At 33.8% G+C, this 17,288-nt stretch overlaps 1 protein-coding gene across 4 annotated transcripts in view; it reads left to right on the top strand.

The window, feature by feature from the left end:
• LOC147822779 (uncharacterized) overlaps positions 1-9,034 on the top strand; it is a 130,006-nt gene extending 120,972 nt beyond the window's left edge. For all 4 annotated transcript variants that reach the window (XR_015445074.1, XR_015445073.1, XR_015445072.1 and 1 more), the window contains one exon: positions 4,895-9,034. Coding sequence is in view for 1 of the 4 variants with exons in the window: in XM_087195430.1 (XP_087051556.1) it covers positions 4,895-5,075 (181 nt within the window). In the remaining 3 variants the exon portion in view is untranslated. The remainder of the gene's footprint in view (positions 1-4,894) is intronic.
• Positions 9,035-17,288: the final 8,254 nt, after the last annotated feature.

Genomic DNA, 17,288 nt, shown 5'->3' with positions numbered 1-17,288 from the left:
GGATAATCAAAGGCTAAATATAATTAGAGATCCCCTGAGCTACCAATGTACAATCATTTAGTAAATAAAAGATAAATCAGAAGGGTTATACAGAAAGCAGTTGTTCTCAAGTAGAATAAAACTTACTTTAACAGGGACTAGATGGTAATTAATAAAACCCATTACCAAGAGTGGGTGGCCTGATCTAGTACTTTAACAAGCCTTTTTATTCATCTTCAAAGCCAAAGGAAAATGCTTTTGAAACTAGGTCAAAGGGAGATGTGAGGTTTTTTTAGACTATCCTATGATCTAATATGACTTAATTTCCATATTGCAGAATAACAGACCATAACAAAGATAGCATGTAATTTGCTATCTTTTGAAGAAACATTTCACTATGTAGAGCTCAGACTTATTGATTCCTTTACAGTTGTTTCTAGTGATTTTTAATATATTAAAATGATCACAATCACTAAATATAATATTTTTGAAATTATTTTTGTAATTCTGGATTATTATATAAAAATGGTTATATTCATATGAGTTGTGTTATTGTTATATAACTGTTTCAAAAGTTAAATTGCAATTAGTTGATAAAAAATTATATTTTGAACTCAAAGTTGTATGTATATGAATTTTAATTTTTCAGCTCTTATTTCATATTTTAGAGACAATAGAGTTTTGATATTTTAAAAACTCTTCTGAAAAACCTAGCTAGCATGCCCATGGATAAATACATTTTTGAAACTCCTTGATTCTTTTTTCTACTTTCTTGTTTTCTTTTTTAAAAATAATGTAGAACTTTATTATCATTCACTAAACACACACATATACAAAAATTAAAATTATTCAAAGAAAAATAATGCAAGGGAAAAAAACTATAATAATATTCGAATACAATAGAACTCAACCAAAGCAAAACTGAAAAGTACTTAAACATTTTTCCATATAATTAAAAAAAATCTCAAGCATTAACATGACATCAAAAGATGTGATTTGTTTTCGAAAGATTTTCAAAACTAATATTGAACAAATAGTGGTCTGGAGAAAAAATTCTAATTAAGTAGTAGCCTCCAAATAGGCCCAAATTTTTTAAATTTAAATTTCAGTACAGTCATGTGACACGTGATGGAAATATAATCTGAGAAATATGTTATTAGGCAATTTCACCCATGTGTATCACAAAGTACCACACAGAGTGCCAACTTCTAAGTGCAAACTGAAAATGTATATGTCAATCATCTGTGATGGCCCCTTGATATTATCCAAATACGCAGTTAAACAGGAGATACATGAGGCTACCACTGGCATAGCAGCACACTGCTTTACAGTAAACTCGTTTATATAAGTAGGATTATGCTCTAAAGGATGAAAAACACAGCATGTTATGATAAGTACCTAAAACAGTAACAGTCGTTTATCACACTATTGAGTACTGTGTATTATACATAGTTGTATGTGCTTCTTCTGGAAACATACCTTCCTCTCCTTTGACCTCAGTGACTCTTCCTTCCCAACCCACTGATGAGCTCCAGCCTAGTCTCTATCTACATCTCTTCCTATAGTTTTAAACACAATCTATATATGGATTTTTTCCAGATTCCAGCCTGTAACCTGATCTCTCCCCTTCCCCTCCTGCCATCCCTACCCCTTTGCACCTTTTCTTCGTATTTCAAAATTATCCATTATTCATTTTAATCATTTTAATCCTTAATTACACTTTCAGTTTCTCACACTAGAGAAACTATTCAGTATTTATACATGTGTCCTATTTATTTCACTTAAGAGGATGGCCTCAATATGCATCCATTTAGTTATAAATGTCTCTAGTTTCTCGTTCTTTATGGCTGAGTAGTACTCCATTTTATAAAAAAATCCAGTCTCCAGCTGATGGGCACTTGGGTTGTTTCCAAGCTTTAGCTATTACAAACTGTGTAGCTATAAACATGGGTACACATATATCACTGTGGTATGATTCTTTTAATTCTTTTGGGAAGATACCCAGCAGGTATTCATTCAACATAATTTAAAATCCCTGCTGTCTTTATCTTGAGAAATCAACAAACTGATCCTAAAATTCATATGGAAATACAAGAAGCTCAGATCCACCGGTACAATCTTAAACAAGATATATGAACTAGGAGGACTCATACTATCCAATTTCATACCTATGATTATGCAGTAGTCTTTCAAGGTATGGTAGCACAGGCCTGTAATCCCAGCACTATGAGAGGCTGAGACAGTAGGACTGTAACTTCAAGCCCAGACTGGACAATTTGGAGACTTAGACACTGTTTCATAATAAAAAATAGAAAAGGGCTGGAGATAGAACTTAATCTGAAAGAAAGAAAGAAACAAAGAAAGAAGGAAAAAAAGAAAGAAAGGAGTAGTCAAGTCAGTGTGATACTGGTGTAAGAAGAAACATATAATTCAGTGGGATGTAATTAAGAATCTAGATATAAATTCTAACAATTTGTTCAACTAATTTTTGACAGGGCCCAAGTCGATTCACTAGGAAGGAGAATAATCTTTTCTACGAATGGCGCTGGTACAACTGAATATCCATATTTAAAAATGTGGATTTAGTTTCATTTAATATTATACACAAAATAAAATCAAAATGGATTGCAGACCTAAATGTAAGACATAAAATAAAAATAGAAGTACATCTCTGTGACTTTGAGTTAGGCAATAATTTCTTAGACATAACATTAAAAGCATAGATAATATAAGAAAAGATTAGTAAATTGGACTTCATCTTAATTAAAGACTCTTAAGCTATCAGGGACACCATCTAGAAAGCAGAACGATAACTCACAGAATTAGAGAAAATATTTATGTGTCATAATATACCTGATAAAGGACTTGAATCTAGAATTGATGAAGAACTCATACAACTCAACAATAAGTCAAACAATCCAATTAAAAATTTGGCGAAGGACCTGAATAGGCAGTTCTTCAAAGAAATATAGAAATGGTGAATAAGCACATGAAAAGATGGTTAGCATCATTAGTCAGGGAAATGCAAATGAAAACCACAATTAAATACCACTTCATACCAATTGAATGGCTATAATAAAAAAGACAGACAAAATTGTGAAGATGTGAGAAACTGGAACTCTTACACATTACTGGTGGGATCAGAAAAGGTGCAGTCACTTTGGAAAACAGTTTAGCGGTTCCTCAAAAGGTTAAGCATAGAGTTATGATATGAGAACAGTTCCACTTTTAGTTTCATATACAAGGTATATAAAAGCTTATGTTCACACACACAAAAAATGTATATGCAAATTTTCATAACAGCATCACTTATAATACCCCTAAAAATGAAAAAAGCTCAAATGTTTGTCAATTGCTGAATGGAAAAACAAAATATGATATAGCCATTTAAGGCACTATTTTTCTACAGTAGAAAGGAATGAAGTACTGTTACATGCTATAACATAGATAAACCTCAAAAATAGCATACTAAATAAAAGAAATCAGTCACAAAATACCATCTATTGCATGATTCCATTTATATGAACTGTTCCGAAGAAGTTCTCCTCCTGATGCAGAGAGTAGATTTGTGGTTGTGTAGGGATGAAAGGAGAGGGGTAAGGAAGAGGACAGAGAGTGACTGCTAAAGTGTACAAAGTATTATTATGGTATGAGGGGAATGGTCTAAAATCGAATAGTGGTGATAAGTGCACAATTCTGTAAATATGCTAAAATATTTTAAATTATATGTTTTAAACAAGTGAACTGTATGTAATGTAAATTATGAATCACTAAAGCTGTTAAAATATTGTCTCAGAAGCACATTAAACCAAGTGACATATGGATATTTCTCATGATAGATATTTATAATAATTTTAGCACCTATTCATATTTTCTTCAGAAATGGTCTCAATTTATGATTTTATAAATAGTACCTTGACATCTATTTTTCCTCTACTTCTTCTTATCTTTTATTATATCTCTTTCTATATTATTCACTCTCTAAAATTCAAATTCTATGATAATATATGTTTCAAAATTTGGATAATATGCTGTTTTCCCATATTTTAATAAGTATCAGTTTAGGTTATTTTACTTCATTGTACACTGAGTCAATAAAAATCACTTTCATGTTTATGCCTGATATTGGCAGGTGTACTTGACAATTATAAATCATAATGGATATTGAATATCCTCAGATGAATTGTCTCTTTCCAAGTACTGACTCTTTTTGTGGGGCTGGTGATTGAATCCAGGGGCTCGTGCATGCTAGGCAGGCATTCTACCACTAAGCTATAGGCCCAACCCCTAGGTCTAAGCATTTCTTATCAAATTCTGAGAAAATTATTATTATTTTAGGAGATAGGCTAAAGATATTCGATTTATTTTATCCGAAGAAAGAAAGCTCACTGATAATTTGCTAGTATTTGAAGGATAGTGGTTAGTCTCCATTTACACCAAGAAATAGTCTTAATAAACAGTATGATGAACTTTCTAAGCCTTAGGAAGAAATTTTTAAAAGCAAGGTTTACGAACACTTAAAAATGTAACCTGGCATTTCCCCTCCTGACCATAAGAACGGTGCCATCTATGGGAGCCACTGCAGATATAATGGCTAGAAGCAAGGGATTGCCATAAATAAACTAATTAGGCATCTTCCCACATAATAGTTTGTGCTTGGGTCGTTACATAAGGGCCAGTTGCTTCTTTTTTCCAGAATCAATCTCCTCTCTCTCTCTCTCTCTCTCTGAAATTCAGCACCGACTAAATGTTTACATTAGTTTTGATGCATTTTGCATCACTTATTTCATGACTAAACAACTTCCAGTTAGTTGATGAGAGCCTAGGCTAGCTTTGGACAAAATTAGGAAGTTATAGAATTGTTCCTATTCCCTTGCCTTTTCCTTCCTCATTCATAAATTGTGTGTCTTCCTAGGTGCATGCGCTGTTGGAAAGGCATTATTCCTGGAACCAAAGCACAGTTTTCACACACAGTTGTTCATCTGGTCCTGCCTGTCCCGTCTGAGTCTACTTCTTTATCACCCAGAGGAGGATTATCAGATCTATGTTATGGGCCTGCCAGGAGCATTAAACAGCACAATGTACTAGAAACCTAAGACGGGTGTCCTTGCCTTTTTTCTCAAGGTCACTCATCAAGAAACTAATTTAAATCACCCCACAATATTCTTATTTTAATAAGTTTTTATTAAAGAAATATTTGAGTTTAAAAGTAGACTGTAGAGAATTTTAAATAACCTTTGAATGCAAGGAAGGAGATACATGAAGGCACAGAACATCCTAAGTTCCTTAAACAACATTATGGAGGTGCTCATGTAGCTCATTCACACAATATTCTGGCCAGTTTGCTCAGGGTATTAATCAAGTTATCAGCTAATTTGCCAATGATGTTTGACCTCATAGCTTTGATGTAATGATACTGTATACCACATTTATAACTAATTTCAGGCAATGAAATATTATTCATCCTAAAAAGGAATAACCTTCTGACACAAACTATAACATGGCTAACCCTTGAGGTCTTTATCCTAAGTGAAATAAGTCATATTCAAAGGACCATAAAAAGTATGCTTCCACTTAGATGAGGTACAGTAAAAACCGGGTTATAGGAGAGGTGAGAATGGAAGGAGAATGGGGAACTACTATTTAATGGGCATAAGGTAGTGATAACGGGCATTATTATTTAATGGCCATAACTTGGGATGGTGAAAAAGTTCTGGAGATGGGTAGTGAAAATGGTTATATAACAGTGTAAGAATCCTAATGGTCACTAAACTGTTCATTTAAGATGGTCCATTTTATGTTATGTCTGTTTACCACAATAAAGGCAAATGTAACATAAATAATATGAACACTGTACATATTCAAGAGGACAAGGAGATAAGCCACAGGCCAGGGAAAAATGTTCGAAACGTACATATTTGATAAAAGATCATAATTTAAAATATGTAAAGAATTTTTTAAAAATCAACAACTCAATATAAAAAAGGGCCAAAGACTAACAGACAACTCATCAAAGAAGATATAGAGATGACAAATAACCCATCATATATTATCAAGGAAACACAAACTAAAAGAATGAGCTATGACTACACACCTACCAAGGTATGCAAAACCTAGGACCTAGGCAACACTAAATTCTGGAGAGGATATGGAACAGCAGAAGCTCTCATTCACTATGGATGGAAATAAAAAAAAATAATTATGGCCACTTTGGAAGACATTTCGTAATTTCTTTCAAAACTGAACATATTTATATGATCTAGCAATCATGTATGCCTTGGTATTTGTATCCAAAAGCTGAAAATTTATACTCAAACAAAAACCTGCACGTGAATGTATAAACAGTTTTTATTCAAAATTGCTAAAATGTGGAAGCAACCAAGATCTCCTTCAATAGGGAAGTGGATAAACTGTAGTAAGCCAAAACACTGGAATACTATTAAGTGTTAAAATAAATGAGCTACCTAATCTTAAGAAGATATAGAGGAAACCTAAATGCATATTACCAAGTGAAATAACCATGTATCTTAGACTGGCTAATTTACAACCAATAGAATTTATTGCTCACTGTTCTGGAGGTGGAGTGATTTAAACCCAAAATACCAGCAGATTCAATGTCTGGAATCCTTACTGGGCAGAAGGGGAAGACAGCTTTCTGGTGCCTCTTTTATAAGGATATTAATACCATTCATGACGGTAGAGCCTTCTTGACTTAATTGTCTTTCAAAGGCTGACAATTACCTTGGTGACTAGGTTTTAACATATGAATTTGGGGAAGGAGAACATTCAGACCATGACCATAGCCATATTAATTCATGTCATTTTAAAAATGGCTTCTCAATATTTCTGTCATAATTGTCTAGATGTCTGTTTTGTTTAGAATGATGTTACAGTTAAAATTTTTCTCTGTATCTTTTACTTTTACCTAAGTTCTTCTTTCCTATCATTTGTTTGGAAATACAACAGTGGATCTTTGAGTTTAACTTTTGTTTTCCTGGTAAATAGTGGCATCAAGATTCTGTGTCCTAGGAGGAATAAATTAACAGCTGTCTCTGGAGAATTAAAAATCTATCTTCTTGTTTTAGAAATACCTTGACAACTGTTTTATTGATATAAGTAACTTGGATAGTCTGTTTTTAATGAGAATGAAAGTCACAATAGTTTGAGATCTCAAATAGGTAAGATTATTGATGCTGACTAGTAAAATTTGCAGATTTATTTAGTAATATCCCTGCCATATAGCAACTAAACAGGAATGATGCCAAATCTTACTTAATCAGATAAATCGGTAGACATGTAAGTGTTAAATTTGGATTCTATAAAAATTTAGTTTTATATCTTCTAAGTATATAGGTCATATAATTGTTAGGTATGGTGTTTGTCAGAGATCTTTTAGAAATTTGCTCTAATAAATGGATAAGAATAATTCATAATACATTAATTGTGAGGATTGATAAAAATAAGGTGATCAAGAATATTTACTTTTTTCTAGTGAGTTAAATGTAAACTTCAGTTCCACCACCTGCCTTGCAAGTGCAAGGACCCGAGTTCAATCCCCGGTACCAAAAAAAAAAAAAAAAATGTAAACTTCAATATTGTGTAAATTAGCAGTTGCTTGATATACTGTGTCTCCTTTCTTCCCTCTGGTGTATCATAAATTCAAAATGATTAAACTATGAATTATCTAATAAAATGTTTTATAGTACTTTGATCTTCAGAGAATTCCACATGAAAATTAAAACATCCAAACAATTACTTGCATATTGAGTAATTTACATTGGCTGATAACATGTGTATATATACACTTGTACAAGTCAGTTACCATCATTATGCATTGCAGTTAACTTCCAAAGAGCAGTGTATTATTAATAATGCATTTCTAAGTAATCAACCCTGTTACAAAGTCCATAGAGAGCTTTATTAGTCTGTCTTGTCACTGAAAGGCAAGAAGTTTAAATGTTAAAGATTTTTGTTCACACTGGAATTTAACCCCAAGGCCATATCACTCTAGGATGGCTGAATCTTTTTGTTTCTAAAATAAGAACCATCATGAGCTTTTCTATTTAGCTATCCTTGAGAAGCATATAAGGATGCCCCTGAGATAATTAATTAAATGAATTCAGTCTCTTTTAAAGTAGAAGTGATAACTCATTCATACAATTTCTCCTCTACTCATATCCCATTAGTCATTAAGTTTTGTGAATTCAGCTTCCAAGATAGCTACTAGCACAAGTCAGCATCTTACACTTGTTAGCCTAACAATAGATGCTTGGTAAATAATGGGATGAATGAATAAACAGTTAATCTTTGATCAATTTATAAAAGATTTTTCATTGGCACGATATTTTTATTAGAACTCATAAGAAATCAGAAAAGGAAAGTCTGAAATTACTTATATGCTAAAATTAAAAAATATATATGCATTTGTTGGCATTTCACTCTAGTATGATGTCTCTTCACGAATGCATCATATTTTATGTGTAATAGAAACAAGATTGCAGTCATTGTGAAATTCTGAGTTGGTGGCGCTTGTTTTCAGTTGATGTGGATCAATCACCAACACATATTTTTTTCTTTTTCTAACAGGATTGTTTAGGGAAAAAATGAGAGAGGGAATGTGTTAAGATTATGAAGAATATTGAGTTATACACATTATTTTTATTTAGTTTATCTAGAGGAAAATCATGAAGCAGAAAATAATATCAAGAACAGTTCAGTGAAGCAGTCTGTAAATGACAGTAGAAAAACTGGACTATTTTTTTCTTAATAAAGCAATAGCATTTGAAATCATGGATGTCTTTAGCTGTGATCCATCTTCACATCCTGGAAAAGTTATTTATATGGTGATGAATTTAATACCTTTTGCCCTCATTTTTAAAAGAACATCATTGGGTTACTTTGATGTTATCAAGAAAAATTAAAGTTCAGAAATGCTTCATTCAGGAATAAAAATGGAGTGTTTTATTATATTTCTCTCTAATGGATGAAAAACTATAAAGGGTGCATTTTTATTTATCAAAATCTTGTTTTATGTTTAAAATGTGTTTTATTATTGCTAGGAAGCTACAATAAAGCTTTTATCTCTCCTTGTGTTCATAAATGCTTGTGTGTATTTATCTGTAACAAGATAAACACCCCACAAGGCTTATATATGCGTGTGTGTCTATTAATTTCTTTATACTTCTGGAACTGCGATTTATAATCAAATGCTTAGAATAGGAACTGTGCAGTGTAATGGAAAGAGTGCCTGCTCTTGATCTTGACTCTAGCTTTACTTTTATTTTTACTAGTATTGTTTGAAGCAAGCCACATAATATCTGTAAGCATTAACTTTTCTCATCTCTGTAAGTGATTAAATTGGAAAATATAATCTCCAAGATTACTTTAGTTTTGAAATTCTTTGATGAAAGATGAAAATTGCTACAGGGATGATGCAAAAATGATTTATTCCAAGCATAGAGTAAATATTCAGCTCTTCAAGTATATATTTATTAATGAAGGAATCCTATCAGATGGTTAATTTTATGTATCAACTTGGCTCAGCCATGACATACTGAGATATTTGTCAGATGTTATTCTAACTGTCTATGAGGACATTTTTGGATGAAATTAACATAACAATGATACTGATAAATTCCCTAATGTATGTAGATCTTTTTAATCAATTGAGGACCTGAATGGGGCAAAAAGTTTGGGTAAGAGGAATGCTTCCTGATTGATGCCTTGAGCACACTGGTCTTTTTCAGCCTTTTGGCTTAGACTGTAACATTATTTCTTTTGGGGTCTGAAGACTACTAGCTTTCAGACTAGAATTTATACAATGGATTTGCCTGTTTCTCAGACATTTGGACTTGGATCAGATATATACACTGGTTCTCCTGGATTTGTAGCTTGCTGTCTTTAAACTTCCCTTGTTGCTAAGACAAAATCCCCCAAACCCACAGTTTAGAAAAGGAGAGGTTATTTTGGCTCATATTTCAGTCCATAGTGAGCTAGCTCCAAGAAAGAACAGGTTGGCAGATATGCAAAGCTAAGGCAAATCTGCTCACAGCATGGCAGACAGGAAGCAGAGAGTAAAGGGAAGAGTCAAGGAGGGATATAAACTCTTTCAGGTCACACTTGCATTGGCCCTCTTTGTTTGAACAGACTCCATCCCCTAACATCAAGACAGCTATAAGCTTCCATAATCCATTTACCTTAATCCAATTTCCTACCTAAGAGCACATGAGGCTCTAGATCTAAATGATAACATTCTGCCTCTGGACCTCAAAAGACTCATACATATCCCTTTATGAAATATGCATTTAGTTCATTTCTCAGAGTTGCCCCACAGTTTCAAGATCACTGAAAAGTCCAAATTCAAAGTCTTCTCTGAGACTAAAGGCAAGCTTTTATCTGTGAGCCCTTGTAAATAGTCAAAAAAAAAAAGTTAAACACTGCTGACATACAACATTCCCATTCCAAAAAGAAAAAGAAAGGAATGAGACCAAAATCCAGCAGGGCAAATATTAAATCTTGTAGTTCTACATCCAGCATCTGGGCCAAGTTGTGGCCAAGAGATGTGAATTTCCAAGTGCTTTGGTGGCACTGCCCCTATGGCACTGCGAGTGGTTGTAGCCTTCATAGCTTCTCTCTTGGGCCAGCTTTGCTCACTCCTGTGGTTCCTCTCAGATGTTCCATGTTCCTAGCTTTTCTAACTTTCTGGAGTCTCCACTGCACTCTCAGCTTCACTTCCACAGCTTCATGGACTGCCTTCTCAGGGGCACACTGCCTGGTCTCCCAGGCCTTCTTTTGAAATCTGGATTGATCCTCCCTGATTCCACAACTCTTGCATTCTTCATGCTTGTAATACTAGTGCCATGTGGATGATACCAAGGTCTGCTTCCAGCTCCAGCAGTAGCTGGGCTCACTTGAATCATGACTACAGAGGTCTCCAACTGCCCAGATGGCTGAGGGGTATGAACCAAATCTGAGGAAATAAATTCCCTTAGATGGCCACCATTCTGAAGGAGGGTGCCCTAGGGCTTTCTTCTCATAGCAAAGTCTTTCACTTTTGTAACTCGGAGTCTATGAGGTCTTCCTGGTTCCTGTGATCCCCTCTCATCTTTTGTACTGTCTTGTTTTAAAGTATGTGGCTTCTTTTAAATGCTAATATTTTAAGCAACAAAACTCTCCTCTGCCCCAATTTTACAGGCTTTTCCTTTCTGGGGAAACAGAAAACTTTTCAAATGGCTTTTTGCTCCCAGTTTCCAGTATAAACTTGGCTAAAAGAACCAAGTGGCATCCATACACAGCCTAAACAGTGGAAGGCTTTGAAATTTCCTACACTAGATCAATGAGTCTGCTGCCCTTAACCTCAGTCACTTGGAGTCTCAGAACATGAAGAAAATATAGACAAATTTTCTACCAGAGTATAACAAACATGGTCTGGACTCCAAATGCCAATGAAACTTTTCTTATCAATTGGAACCTCTTGAACCTGGTCTTTATTGGTCTTTACTACACTATTATCAGCATCCTGGTCTTTTGAGTTCTGGCCAGAATCTCCCATCAAGATTGGCTTGCAGCATTCTAATGCTTCCTCAGCTAGAATCTTCAAACCTTTCCAAACTCTTCCCAACAACCAGTTCCAAAGGCTTCTGAACCACATGGTCAGGTATTATCACAGCAATGGCCCTATTTCCACTACCAATTCTGTCTTGGTTACTTCCGTTGTTATTGAGGCAAAATACTTGATCCACAGTTTAATGAAGGAGATGTTTATTTTGGCTCATGTTTTAGTCTGTAGTCAACTGGGTCCAAGGCAGGAAGGCATGGCAGAGGGCATGGTAGACAGGAAGCAGAGAGTAAAAGGAGAAGCCTGGAGGGGGATAAACTTTTCTAGGCCATGCCGCCCCAACTCACCTCTTCTGACCAGACCTCACGTCCTAACAGGAAGTCAGCTATAAGCCTCCATAACTCAATTACTTTTCAAAAGCTCCACTTATGAGCATATGAGGCTCTCAGGGATCATCTAGATCTAAGCCATAACTCTTGCCAAGAAAATTGTGGGACATCTCAGCTTTGACAATCATGTGAGTCAATCCTTCCTTCTTTCCTCCCTCCCCCCCTTCATTTTTTTCCTCCCTCTTTCTCTCCTTTCTCCCTATCTTGTGTCAGTTCTGCTTCTATGGAAAATGTTAATATATCCTGTATACATTCATAATTTCTTCTTCTCCACATATTAATTAGTCATTAAGTTTCATGAATTCAGATACCAAAATATTTGACATTTTTGCAAACTAGATTTTATTGAATTAAACCTAATTTTAGTTTTTTAAAATGCAATGTGTTGGGACAAAATTTTTCTAAAACTACATTTTATTAGGAACAAACTTTCCATCCAGATGAATTTTGAGATTATATTCATGGGATAGATTCTAATGATGTTAAAATGTGAGACTACTACAGATTAATTTATTTTAGAAAATACAAAAGACTTACTTTGTATTTAAAATAAAAAGACATTGGTAGAAGGATGATTGGTATCAGAGTATGTAAAATGAATCATGAGGGTGTATTAATAATGAAGATAAGATCTGTAAGTCCTCTTTCCAACAGCATAATTCATCCAGAAGACAATGTATTAGTTTTAAGGAAATAAGGATGAAAAATATATGTTCTTATCCTTAAGGAGATGAGTCTAGTGGAAGACAAATACATATCTGTCAATTATAGGGGAGAATCTAAATCCTCTAACTGGAGTTGGCTCCCTCCATTTTCTCTTCTTGCCCTAAAGCAGGACTGTATCATTTTTTAAATTTTAAAAAACTTTTATTAGTACATGTTTGCAGTACATGATTATATTCATCATGATAAGTTGGTACATGTACACAATACATCTTAATTCTTTTTACTTCTTTTCTCCTTCCATCTCTTTGTCTTCTTCCCATTTATAAAAGATATGTTTCCCTGCTTTCTCTTATTTATTTTTTGTTTTCCTCTTTAAATTATTTATATTTTGAGTTTTAAATAATAACTTCATGCTGTTATGAGGTTTAGATAAATGACATTTTATTGACATGCCCAGTATCTCAGTGACTTAGTAAAGCCAATTTGTGTTTCTTGCTTTTGTTATATGAGGGCTGTAGATTATGTGAAATTTTGTGTGGCTAAACTGGGCTCTGCTAGGCTTATTTGTCTTGTCTTTCTGTGAGTCATGTTAACTGAGTGTGTTGGAACATCTTGTTCTCATAGTGAAAAGAGAACTAATGTAGCCAGACTTTGTGAAGACATTTAAAGCTTCTTTTGGGCATAGAATACATCAAACTACTCAGATTTTATTGGATAAAGCAAGGCACATAACCAATCTCAAAAATCATTGGACAGTGATAAATATTCTATCCTCTAGGAGCATGGCACAGCTGAGGAGAAAATAAATATGAACAAATAATATAATGTACCACAAGACAACATGCATGTAAATCAAAGCATTTTAGCATAATGTCTGGCATAGAGCACTTGTAAAATGTTTACTGATTGTATGATGATAGCAGTAATAGTGAGAGTAGCTGAGTGATGTGGAAATATAGATAATAGAGCAATTCATTCTGCAAAGGAGATGTAGGAGAACATTATAGAGGAGGAGCTATTAGGCCAGTACTGCAGGGGAGAAAAAGAACGGTGTTCCAAATGGAAAGAATGTAATGAGCAAGGGCATAGTGACATAAAAGATTAAGCTACCACCTAAATCATTGTGGAGTCTCTATTATTCCTTCCTGAAAGTAAGTCTGATATCTGCAAGTAATAGAATATTCAATTAAAAGTAGCTTAAACAATGAAACAAATGTGTTGTGGCACTAACCAAGAAGTTCAAAGATGGGGAAATTCAAGATTCATTCAACACTATGAGGATGTCTTCACCAATGTAGGATTCTGCCTTTATATCTGTCTCATTTGGCTAGGAGACTGTTGTTCGGAGGTCTTTTCTCTTGGATCCTCAAATAGGCTTTTGCAGCTCTAATTTTAATGCTTTCCCTCAACAGTTTCCAAATGAAGGGTGGGAATTTCTCCTTTCCTATTTCTTTTATCAGTCCAAGAACCATTTTCCAAGAAGCTCAATTGTTGTGTCTGATTGGCTAGAACTAACTCAGATGTCCACTCCAAAATTATCACTGGCTAAAAGAAATGGGCTTACTATGATCAATTTAGAACAACATGTGGGTCTAGGGAAATTATCACCTTCTCTAAAAACAGTTGTTCTCCTAGCAAAACATGAGTTTAGGATTCTCTTAGCAAAAATGAGAGCAATGATCTTCAGGCTACCAACAATATCTGCATTCACAGATATGAGATTTGTGTTTTCCATTCAACATTGAATGTTGCAAGTGGGTAACCATCTTAGTGCATACTATCTTGACTGTAATAATTTATATAAATTGTTATTTTTAATAAATTCTGGGACTGTCATGGTTGTAACTGAAAATATCATCTGCAACAAAATTCAGCCATTCAAGTATGGACCCCATGTAATTTATTGTAGACCACCTGTATACCTATAATATAGACTAAAAATACTGAGTCCAGAGATTTGAGGTGGAATCTACCTTTGTCTTCAGACAAGTGTATAATAGATAATACAGACAAGTGTATTATCTGTCTTATAAACTGAAAACCAATTTCATCAAGATGACATATTACTTGCCCACCTCCCAGTAATGACACTGAATAAACCTCCTACCCTATTTTTAATTGATTTATCATTACAAACTTCATCAATATTCCCAGTCTAATATTGTAAACTTCCTTTTAAGAAAATCCCTTAACTTTGTGAATGTAATAGTCAAGGAATTCAGTCCTCTTCCTTGAAATACACTCCAGTTTGTGCCAGTACGAAGGCTAATTCGAACATTTGATCAGCTTGCAGCTTTCTTGAGTGGGATGTGGATTCCCAAGAGTAACTTTGCAGTGAATATTAAATGCTGACAAGATCGTATGAGTCAACACATGCATTCACACCATATATTAGGATTTGAAAAATAAATATTAAAACAATTTATCTGCAATGGAGACAGTGAAGCAAAAGCTATGAATTCAACTATTTTCTTCTCTCTGTTATATTTTAATATTCAAACACCATGGCACTGTGAGTCATTATACTCCTTTCTGTTTATGACATATTTTAGTACCCACACATTTTCAGTTCTCATGACTTTTTTTCACATGTTTGAGTCAATTACAGTAGCTATTCATCAGTGTATTAAAAATGTCTCTACCCCTTGATCCTTTTGTGTCTCTCATTATAAGCTTTTTGGCCCCTCACCCTCCTGCCTGATGGAATTTAAGTCATGAAATGGAGTAGAATACAAGAAATCAGGATGCATGAGCTTTGTGGGAAAGATGAATCATCAGAGAAGATCTGAAAAAGATATAAAAACAATGAGAACAAAGAGACTTAAAGCGACTGTTTTAGTGGGTGGCTTCTTTGATGAGGAGGCCTTGGTAAACACAGAGATCTATGGAGAAAGAAGACAAGGGTTCAGCCAACATGGTTGGTATTTGCTGCACGGATTCTCCTTTTCCCAGTTTAAATTGGTAGTTTTAATTTCTAACACTTTGAGGAAATGAAGTTTTCTCTTAAGTATTTACGTCAGGATTTATGGCCTATTGACATCTCCTGCTGAAAGAAAATAAACCAAAGAAGAGAAAGCATGAAAGATTTTGATTCATTACAACTTATCAGCATATACCCATTATATTTTCTAAAATATCATGGATGAAATATTCAGAAGTGGATGGAAGATTCTCTTGGGGTGAAGACTTACCAAGAATGTGGCGATGTTCTAAGTGTCTTCCGGTCATCCTCTCATGTAATGTCCACCAGATTATGAAATGCATGCTTGTCTTTTCATAAACGAAGAAACTTAACCTCACAGTGTTGAAGTAATTCATTCACAGATTTCAAACTGAGAGAACCAGGACTTGAACTCACTCTCTCATCATACAGCCTGTCCTAGTTATTTTGTGCCACTTTTTTAAAAGAGATAGATAAGGTTTAAAAATATATATATAGGCAGTTTAAACAGCACTAGAATCAATATATTGGACCTATGCATAAGTATAATTATTGAATATATAGTACTCATTAATATAAGCTTTGCTTCCTTCTTTTATTATAACCTTGTTGTTCTTGTTCTCTTTTTGTTTGGTTCCAACCAGAAGCAAAACTTACTATGTAGTTTGGCAAGTGCAAGGTCCTGAGTCTGATTCCTGATACCAAAATAAAACAAAACAAAACAAACAAACTAATGTAGGAAACTTTTATACTGTTAATGACAAGGCAAATTGATACAACCTTAATGGATACACGTTAGCAATATATATTATATGTCTTTAAAGAGTTTATATCTTTCAGTTTAACAATTCACCTTTTTTTGTGCTTAGACTAAAGAAAAAAATCACCAATTTCCAAAATTATGTCAGGGATCCTATTGCATCATTACTATAGTTATAAGCAATTTAAATGGCCAAAAATGAGTTATTGTTTGAATAACCTAAAGTGTAGCTATGATGAGAGTCTTTGTGGCTATTAATGATCATATTTTAATAATTTGAACAAATGTTGAAGACCACTGAAAATTTAGTTTTTCATCAACAATGAAACAATGTGCACAGTACAGTTCCAATTTTATTTAATTCATTTAAATATATTTGTGAAAAATATAATAAGCATATATGTTAAAAGGTTAACTATGCTTATGTGGCTAAAATATTATGGAAGATTTTAATTGTATCCTCAATTTTCTTCCAAAGTTAACTCAATACATATATGTTCTTATGTGGTCTAAATGAGTAATAGAGATTATGATTTTGATTGACAAATTAAAAATGCTTTGCAGTTTAAAGTCAACAAATGAATACCATGAAGAAGTGAATCCTTCAGTATTCTGTGGCTCATCTTTTCCAAACTATTTCTAGTTTGGACTAGCCAGTGTAATATGCATATTCTCATAGAATTTTTTTATTCATTGAGTTTATTGGTATAATTTAGGTGTTTATTATGATCACATTCATCATAGGGAATTTGTACCTGTACATAATATCTCTTGGTTCTTTTTTTCTTTTTTCATTCCTCTTCTCTTCCTTTCACTTATTTACCCTTCCTATTTACAGAAGCTTTGCTTCCATTATTTCCTTCTTTTCTCATTTTTTTCTTTCCCTTCTTTTCTTCCCCCCACTCCCTTCCCTAGTTCCCCTTCCCCTTTGAATGTTTTTTTTCCTATTTCACATTATCTATTGTACATTTTAGACCTCATTCATACTTTGGTTCT

The sequence above is a fragment of the Heterocephalus glaber genome, unplaced genomic scaffold, assembly GCF_053883595.1.
Source record: "Heterocephalus glaber isolate CG9 unplaced genomic scaffold, H.glaber_assembly_v1.0 deba00001608, whole genome shotgun sequence".
In the NCBI taxonomy this organism is placed as follows: Eukaryota; Metazoa; Chordata; class Mammalia; order Rodentia; family Bathyergidae; genus Heterocephalus; species Heterocephalus glaber.
This window is presented reverse-complemented; position numbering and strand designations above follow the sequence as displayed.